A 9,912-nucleotide genomic window follows, 5' to 3' on the forward strand; every position below is an offset into this window, starting at 1 on the left:
TTCAAAATCATTCCATAAAAATATTCTTCCTCAATTTTACTGGTAGTGGTTGCAACCACCCAGATAAAACACGTTATTCTTCAATTTCACTAGCAATGGAGTTAAATTGAGGTATAAAAAAATCATTTCAAAAATTTTGCATCTAGGAATTAAAAAATAGATTTTGCCGGCATAATGTGTAAAATTGGTCTGCCAACTAGTGTAAAATTAAGAGATAATATACACAAATATCATTCTTTGTACAATGATTTAAAATGAAATATAATTTTTTTATTTAAATAAAAAGAGCCGTAATGAAATCTAATAATAAATGCTAGTTCATTAAAAGGACTAGTATTTATGTATTTTCAAAATAAACTTGTATAGATAGCAACTACCAACTAATGTGCATTTGGGTGAGAACTGAGAAGCGAGTAGTATAGTTAAGTATGGCCACCCATAGGGAAAGGGAATCCAGTACCCTGGGTTAGAGGGAGCTATATACACCATTAACGAATGGGGGGTGGGTCATGCTGATTCATCTCCCTCCCTATAATCTAGATTTCAAATGCCACTTGGTGTCATTTCAATTCGTTTTATTTTTCTGTCTCCATCTTTCTTATTTTAACACTTACATGATTTCATTGTCTTTGATATAATATATATCGTTATCATTACATTAGAAGAAGATATGTTAGCTTCTTAATAGTAAATAGTGCACACCCAACAATTCAAACAATAGCAACACCACTATTTTGGATGATTAACATTCCACATGAATAACGTTCTCATGGTCCAAAATTAAACATGTACTTAGTTAGTTAGTTCTGCACAGCTCCACAGTATAAGAAAGCTTTAATGCAACGGACGAAGAAAAATATTAGAGGCAAACACTTGTTCCGACAAAGAAAAGTAACTGATCATTCCTGCCATCAATATTTCTTTTTTTTCTCAAAGTATTTTCCAGTCACAGAGATTAATCTGTCACAAATAGAAATATTTTTTAAAGATTTGTTATGGCCAATAACAAACTGTTATGTTATCAGATAAAATTCGAATACTCAACACTTATTAAAGCAGGTAAATAAATTAACTACTTGACAACCCCAAATTGATTCATGCTTTTCCCTCTTGAGGCATAAGTCCTATTAGTTATTCCCCACTAACTTTGTTCTATTAACAAACATAGTACAATTGGAAGAAAGATAGCAGAAGTAAGGGTTATGGCGCTATCAAATCTCCGAGAATAATTTGAAAACAAAAATAAATAATAAATAGTTACTATAAATTTTTTATGTGTGGTTTCTAAATTTTATATGTACTTTTTTGGGTGTGCCAATTTTTATTATCCATTGCTAATGAATTTTTTTTTAGGAATGTTAAGCCCAGCAACTTTTGTAATTTATAGTCATCAAATAGCCATCAGTTATGGTTTTAATGGTGTGAGATTGGTATGAAATTTCATCTAATAGCTCATTTTTTTTTTCTGGTTACATGCTGGCCACAATTTAACAAAGTTGCTGCCCCTAGACTTTTCTTTTTTTTTTACTCCCCAACAAAATCGGAACATTGCGTTCTCTTGCTCTCGAATATTATTGTTCGGTTTAAAATAAAATATAGTATATGACAAAAAAACCTATAACTTAGTAATATGGCATGACATTTATTACTTGTATTAGCTAGCAAAATCGAAATAGTGTCCCTTTCTAATGCCTTATTGTCATTACTCATTTCTTATTTGTCAAACCATACTTCACACATATGCCTTTATTAACTCCTCATCAAATACTTCACAAGCTACCAATTCAATTCACAATCTCAAATTTTTGTACTTCAAATTATATACTCCCTCTCATTATTAGTTAATATTATCATGTCAAAGATTATAAACACAATTAGTAGCACAAGGGCAGAGGTGTGGCAAGCACGCTTAGGATCAGCCCTAAGGACCACTCTAGCCTGCACCATAGTAGGTTGCACCTCCCTCTACGGCCCCGAACCCCTCCGGCACTATCTCGAGTTCCCGGCCTTCTCGTATGTTACCACAATCCTCATAGTCTCGGACGCAACACTCGGTGACACCCTAAGAGGTTGTTGCCACGTCCTCTTTGCCACTGTCCAGGTCATGATCGTTTCTCTTCTTAGCCTTCATGTGATAGGACCTACCAACTTCTCTAACCACACGGCCGCGATGATGGTCGCGGCCGGTTCATTTTTAGTGGCGCTTCCTGGATCGTTGGAGTTGGTGGCTAAGCGGATTGCATTCGGGCAATTAGTGATTGTTCATGTAAGCGCCGCGATAAATAGCGCGGCGGAAGCAGGGGTGACGGTTTACCCAATTCATGCCGCATCCTCCACAGCCCTTGGAGTTGTGGCTTCAATCCTTGCCATGTTGGTACCATATCCTCGCCTCGCCTATTATGAGGTAACCTAGCTTGTAGCAATATATATACATACATCTATGCTAATTATGCATTAATTCATGCTTAGACATATTGAATTTGGAATTAGAAGAATAATCCTTATGAAATCTTGTTAGGGAAACTTTTTTACGTGTATCATCGGGAAAAATAGTAATTCTTTTTGCGATTATATTACGTGTACACTAAAATCAGCTACTAAATCATTTATCAGTATAAAATATATTATCAGTATAAAATATATGTAAAAATATAAATACATATTAAAAATAAATTAAATCACATATATATTTATAGACAAATATATTAATGGCTAATTTTTATATACAAATAATATTTTTATTCTTTTTGACATCGATTTAATTTATAATTATGTTTGATATGCATCTAAATTAACCATTAATATAAAATATATTAAAAAAATTAAATTATACGTGTATTTATATACAAATATATTATGATTAATTATAATATATACTTAGCCTTTTTGTTTAACATAAAAGAATTTTTTTAAAAAAAATTACTTGTTTTCACTTATTACTATATTAGTGATGAGTCCACTTTGGGGTATATGCCTATCATCCCTCGAAAATACTACGAAGTAGTTCCATGAAATTAGTAGATCGATGACATCACACTAGAAGTTAAAAGTTTTTTTATGTCGAATATAATTTTAAAATAAAAAGTGATGTAGCACTATTTTTTTTGTTGGTAGAGAGTGATATATAACAATTATTGTTACTTTAGTTAGAAGACTTATTTGATGTAATATTCTCCGACGGCGGTGTATATAAAATTATTACTTATTGAATAAATTTATTTGTATACTTTCTTTATTTATCTATTTTTATAAAACCCATGACTTAATCCGAAATTTATATTTCATACATTACTTTTTTCTAAAAAAAAAATCTGTCAAACAATTAATTTTTTGTTTTCCTTCGTTTGTTTCAAATTAGCGTTATACAGCAGAACGCTAACCTTCATCCTTATTTGTGAAAGAAATTAAGAAAGCAACTTTCATTTATTTTTGAGTAAAATTTTTTTTCGACCCCTATGTTTTTTCAATGAAAAAAAACTCTAAATAACTTTTGATATGTTTTTTCAATGAAAAAAAAATCTAAATAACTTTTGATAATTATTTCGAAAGGCAACGAGATCTTCAATAAAAATAAAATATTCTTTTTAATTTTTTATTTTTATTTTTATAAAATTTATTAATCTATCTATTAATATTTTTTTCTGTATTAATGGAATAAGTCTAAATAACATGTTAAATTATTAATTTATCTATTAAAAGCTAACTAAGATTGACAAATTTTTTTTGTTGAGAGTTTTATTGTCTTTTAAGGATAATTGTCAAGACCGTTTAATTTGTTTTTTTATATTTTTTGTTATTTTTTTCAAATGCATTAACTAAATTTATTGTGTAAAACTAAGAAATATTAGTGAGTTTTAAACTATTTTTGGTTATTTTTTTTCGACAAATAGAGTGGTGGCGAACCTTTTGGTTGTTGATGGCAATGCCGAAGATGACTAGAGGTTCCTTTACTTTTGAGTTGTTCGTTCACGGATTGTTCTTTGAGATTTTTGTTACTTGACTTCCAGTTGCTCCACCCTGATGTGTTGAGCTTTTTCTTCCTTAAAAAAAAATGTTTTTACTTATAAAAATTAAATAGAAAATATATTAGTGATTAACGTGTTACACAAACATGTTCTAAAGAGAGATCATTAACAGAGGGACTAATCAGTTTCATGGAATTAAATATCAAGGGCTGGAAAGAGTTTGTTTTTTGGGGCTGACAATCTATCTATTATCCTTTCTTTTCATTAGACGCATGAGCCGTTATCCTTCCTTTTTATTAAACATATGAACCCTTCTGTAAGAATTTTTAGCAAAGAATGACGAAAATACTTACGTGTAACATAACTTGTATGGCTCGTCCTTTATCAATCATATGTGAATAATAACCATTCGATTAGAACTGTTTAGTTCTTACATAATCATCAAAATGATTCCTAATCAAATGGTTATCATTCATTTGCAGCGTTGTTTTGATAACTGTATAAGTAATAAATTGTATCAATCAAATGGTTATCATCTATATAAAATAGATAAAGACCAAATCATACTAGCTAATATCATACCCAAATATTTTCTATTACTTTTTATCGAAGATTTTCATAAAAGGATTCATGAATCTAACAAAAAAAATAGAGACAAATTATCATTTTTTAATTATTAAAGTGTGAGTTGGCTAAATTAAAAAAAGATAGAGACAAAAAAAGATTTTACACTTTATTTTTTTATTTGGACTAAAATGATCATTGTATTACTCCTAATAAAGTAACGTAAATTTAATGCCTACTTTGGTAAATTAATATGCGTTTCCGAGAAATTAAGTAAGGAGTACAGCGCTATTTAAATTCTAAAATTTAAATACTAAATTTTAAATTATAAAATTTAAATTCTGGATTTTATATCGTAAATTATAAATTCTAAATTATAAATTTTAGACTCTAAATCTTAAATTCTAAATTCGAAATTTTAATTTTTAAATTTTAAATCTGAATCATTAATATAAAATATAATAAATAAAGAGTTAAAATTTATTTAATTAATAAAGAGTATAGTATTTTTTACATAATAAAAAATGTTTAAAATGAGTTAAATTATACTATTATTATTATTATTATTATTATTATTATTATTATTATTATTATTATTATTATCCACTCACATGAAGGCTGTGAACCGGGAGCGAGGGTGGTAGTTACAACATACAAAAACCACAAGCAACGTACAAGAGTAACAAGAATATTCAACTAAATAAATTCAAAAGAAACAAATCAAAATCATAGGATAATCTTACTAACTTCCCCCTTAATACAAAATCAAATTCCTTGCCCTGCAGCCTCCAGTAGTCCCTCTCCATTCTATTAATTACATAGCATATGCATTTTATTTCATTTTTTCTTTTTCTTTCTTAGTGATTACATCTTGCAAAATAACTTATTCGTGAAAGTTAAAATACAGCAATTATTAGTTTAGAGCAAGCAATGCTCGTCTTGTCAACAAGAAAAATTAAAGAAATATTAATAAAATATAAAAAAGTGACCAAATCTAAATTGAGAAGAGTAAATGATGAGCGAAATAACATTGTTAATGTGCAAGAGCAATAATACTTCACTGTGATGCTGAGAAAAAAATATAAATAGAATAATACCAACAGGATGTTAGTTTTTTTTTTCTCTTTTTTAGACGGTATAGTAGTGTTAGTCTAAGCTTAAAGAAACCACCTTCCTTAATATGATATTATGATCTTAAATTTAATCCTAAAATTTACCTGTATATGACATAAAGATAACACTAGAAAATCGAAAAGAAAAAAAAAAAAAAACATAAAATGATATCATTTATGTTATCTAATGGCCAATCTATCTACCACCAATTGCCTAATGGCAAAATTTATGCCTTTGGAGGATTTGTTTTAGTATTATTATGGAAAATACATTAAGAGAAACATTTTGTATATTTAATTTCCCCTTATATACAGATATTATACACATCCTTTATTAATGAAACCTTTTTATCTGTATGTAATGACTAGACGTCACAAAAATTTTTTTCCGTTGACCCATGAGATATGTTCCAATGAGATAGGACTATAGGAGAAATCTTGTTTCCATGTGCATGTTTCCACACATGTTTGTTAGAGAGAAAGGTTAACATGGCTGAGTGTACATTGTACAACATCATTTGAGTGATTAGGGAGAAATAATAATTAAAATTGAGTGAATAAGAAATAGGTCAACACTTGTTTTAGATAAGCAAAAGCTTGGATTTTCCCCTCCTTCCCAAAATCTTCTGTCCCTCCTTCCCGAATATTACAATGGTTTATAGGAATATACTTGCAAGTTTTTTTTAGAATATTTTTTGAAGACATTTAATATAGGTTTAATTATTACTCCTAAATACTTTATGAGCACTTAGATAAACTATATCTATATTCATGCCGTTCATAAATAGACTTTTTAACTAAACATGCAAGATAATAATGGGCTATAGATAGGTGAAATACTACTTTTTCTACTTTTGTTTTTGTTCGATCTTTTGGAGCATACAATATCACTTTATTATAATAGTTTGAGAATGATTTAGTTAAGTGTTTTTAAGAATGATAATGGGAAGGATAGAAGCGAATTTTTGCCTTATCCAATTTCACTCTACTTTATTCTATTCTATAAATTCTACTTTGTTACTACTTGTAGGTAGTAAAAATTTGCACCTTAATTGGTCCTGCAAGATATTCAACCTTGATTCTATCCACTCCTAATCTCTTATGCTAAATTTTGAATTTGTATCCTCTGAAATAAAAAAGTTGATAAAGTGAAGGAACTATTAATTTTGTAACTTTCATGAAATATATATCTTATTATCTTAATTTAAAAGTGATTAACTCTTCAATTTATAACTTTCTCACTTTAGAGGATCTTGATCCTAAACTTTTTTATTGACTTATACCAGAGCCGATAAAGACGGTTATCTGTAGATACCAACCCTACCATGTCCCAAACAAAAACCCGCCTGCACTGAGTCAGGTAATTGCTCGTCCCATCGTATAGAGGCAGGTCGGGTACCGGTAGTTACGAGTTGTATTGTCATCGCTAAGTGCCCCATGAATCCATGAGCTCATGACCATGTGCGCAGAATAATTTCTCTCCACATAAGAATTGAGACTTTTAACACCAATTGCTGTTGTTTTTCTTTATTTCTTTCTTTTTTAAGGAAATCGTCATTCACTGAAAAAATAAATAAATAAATAAGCTAAAGCATGAATAGCACATCCAATTATATACCTTAATGAAAGTTCAGACATATGTCCGCCTTAGCGCAATTTTTTTATAATTATTGGCTCCTTTTGTGCAATTTGTACTTTTCAGGTGAGGAAACTCTACCGATTATACACTGATAACATATCTGAAAGGTTAAATTGGAATATAGACACCATCACTGCCTCAGATAGTTCAACTGCTGTTGGTTTTTTCAATCAATCCATGACCCTCTCTACAATAGGAGCCAAGCTTTTCCGGAGAATCGAAGTTAACATGGTAAGCTATCAACCATAACCAAAAGCATTGGATTGAACAGTACTTGCATATTCAGTTAATTAGTTTCCTAGTAACAGCTATGAATTAATTATAATATTTGGTCATCTTTTTCTCACTAAAAAGAAAGGCATGCATTGGGAAAGGCCTCGTAATCCTCACTGCATAGACCCAAAGGAGAGACTGCAAGACTTGGAGGTACCAATCAGAGGGATGGACATTGCTTTATCAAGTTGCACTTCTTTTCCCATTGATGTCATTGATGAAGAGCTCAGAGGTGCCTTGATCCATTGCAAAGGAAGATTCAGCCAAAAATTAGATCAACAAGGCAAGTGTTTTGCACCTTTTGATGCAACCACCAACTTAGAGACCAAGAAGGAAATTTTGAACAGAAGCATTTCCAAAGCCTATAAAGATCTTCCAACTTCATTCTTCTTGTATTGTTTGCAACTTCTCCTAGACAATTCACCTGTGACAAAGAAAATTGACCACATGGTGGAGAAAACAAAGAAAATTGGTGATTCCAAAAGGATCTTCAGAAAGATAGCAGAGGTTGTTATGAACTTTATGCCTAGCACTCACAACTTGGTTTTTGCATTCAAGTGCTCCCTTTCATTAGGTCTTGCTGTCTTCTTCGGTTTGACATATAATAAGGAAAATGGATATTGGTCAGGACTCACAATCGCTATCAGTTTTGATACTAGACGCCAACCAACGTTCTCGGTTGCAAATGCGCGCGGACAGGGAACAGCAATGGGATCAATCTATGGGGTTCTTTGTTGCTCCATTTTCCATAAATATGCGGATTTGAGGTTGTTGCCTCTTATACCATGGCTGGTTTTCTATACTTTTCTTAGGCATAGCAAAATGTATGGGCAATCTGGTGCGATTTCAGCTGTTATAGGAGCCTCACTTATCCTTGGTAGGAAGCATTACGGCCCTCCAACTCAATTCGCAATAACGAGAATCACCGAGGCCACGATAGGACTCGTTTGCTTCATCATTGTAGAGATTCTAGTGAGTCCCTCAAGAGCAACTACTCTAGCGAAAACTGCACTTTCGGAAAGCTTGGGAACACTTGAAGATTGCATTAACAAAGACATGCCAATGCCATCTATAAGTTCTCAAGCACTAAGAGAAGGACAAAATAAGATGAAATCTCTGGTGTGTCAACTGGAAGCATTTATAGCAGAAGCTGATTTGGAGCCAAATTTCTGGTTCCTTCCATTTCATGGTGCTTGCTACCGAAAGATGCTCGAATCTCTATCAAGGACAGCAGACCTCTTACTCTTTGTGGCATACTCAGTGGAACAACTCACACAATTATCACAGAAGGGTAATGGAGGATCCGAGGTCGACCTACGAAACGGAATGAATGAGACTATAGAGAATTTTAAGAACAAAGTTGGCCCGACATTGAAATGCCTCGAAGAGATAACAAAGATGAAGTCGCTTAAGAAACTAGAGAAAGAGTTGAAGAAAAGAAATCTTCCTTGTGATATTGAGTCAGGAGAATATCCCAATGCAGAAACATTCTTGATTGGAGATGAGGACGTGGAAATCATTTTGGGGACTTTCTTCAAACACCTGGAGGGCGTAACTAGCAGAACTCACACTAACAGAGATGAGGAAATGCTTTTTCATTACAGTTGCTTGGGATTCTGCATTAGTAACTTGGTGAGAGAAATCATAAAGATTGAGAACCAAGTAAGAGAACTAATTATGTGGGAGAATCCATCAAATCAAGCGAACATGAAAGAAATTTATTGTAAGATTAGCACCTTGTGTTCACTGTCATAAGTGATCACAAGAAGTAGCTTTTCCTTGTGAATTATTAACCAATGTCGATGGTATCTTATTGTAAAATTATCTAACTAAAAGAACAAGAGAAATGATGGCATCTTATTTTATTACACACATTGTCTAGAATATTATACTCACTAGAAAAGAATTATCACTCAACCAAATTATGAATTTGCTTCTGTTTTCAATGCAAAGAACTGGAAGAGAATGACTCTATTGTACCGCTAGATCTAGCTGGTTTTATTTCTTCCAAATTGGTTAGAAATGGGGGATCGAGCCCAGTAGTTCAGAAAACAGAGGAGAGAGTTCGAGAGAGCATACTTATTAGAATCGAACCGACAATCAACCCATATGACTGGGTCACTGGGTTACTGGTTCAACCGGTAAGTTACTGATTCATCCGGTTGATCCGATCATAATTAAAAAAAATATAAAATTATATAAATAAAATTAAAATTATGTATTAAAATTTAAAATGTAAGTCTTTATAAACATAATAATAATAATCAAATATTAATTTTGTTCATATTTATGTCTGAATCTCTATAGACAAATAAAAGAAATATATTTAAACAGAAGTTTTGTTCATATTTATGCCTGA

The 9,912-nt window shown here is 31.4% G+C and overlaps 1 protein-coding gene and 1 long non-coding RNA gene across 2 annotated transcripts; one reads left to right on the forward strand and one right to left on the reverse strand.

The window, feature by feature from the left end:
* The first annotated feature begins 1,674 nt into the window (after window positions 1-1,674).
* LOC112759005 (uncharacterized) lies at window positions 1,675-9,423 on the forward strand. The gene is made up of 3 exons (XM_025807808.3): window positions 1,675-2,404; window positions 7,344-7,511; window positions 7,635-9,423. The coding sequence occupies exons 1-3, from the start codon at window positions 1,853-1,855 to the stop codon at window positions 9,306-9,308; spliced, it is 2,394 nt and encodes a 797-aa protein (XP_025663593.1). The 5' UTR covers window positions 1,675-1,852; the 3' UTR covers window positions 9,309-9,423.
* LOC140179945 (uncharacterized) lies at window positions 7,269-8,225 on the reverse strand. The gene is made up of 2 exons (XR_011874186.1): window positions 8,091-8,225; window positions 7,269-7,977 (listed from the first exon to the last, which is right to left on the reverse strand). It is a non-coding gene; the product is annotated as an uncharacterized lncRNA (long non-coding RNA).
* Window positions 9,424-9,912: the final 489 nt, after the last annotated feature.

Source organism: Arachis hypogaea, chromosome 16, assembly GCF_003086295.3.
Source record: "Arachis hypogaea cultivar Tifrunner chromosome 16, arahy.Tifrunner.gnm2.J5K5, whole genome shotgun sequence".
Lineage (NCBI taxonomy): Eukaryota > Viridiplantae > Streptophyta > Magnoliopsida > Fabales > Fabaceae > Arachis > Arachis hypogaea.

What these genes read in the sequence shown, in the direction of transcription:
- LOC112759005 (XM_025807808.3), top strand. Translation starts at nt 1,853, where the DNA reads ATGTCAAAGATTATAAACACAATTAGTAGCACAAGGGCAGAGGTGTGG. An exon ending in CTCGCCTCGCCTATTATGAG is followed by an intron (nt 2,405 to 7,343) that starts GTAACCTAGCTT and finishes TGTACTTTTCAG; the next exon opens with GTGAGGAAACTCTACCGATT. An exon ending in GGAGAATCGAAGTTAACATG is followed by an intron (nt 7,512 to 7,634) that starts GTAAGCTATCAA and finishes CTCACTAAAAAG; the next exon opens with AAAGGCATGCATTGGGAAAG.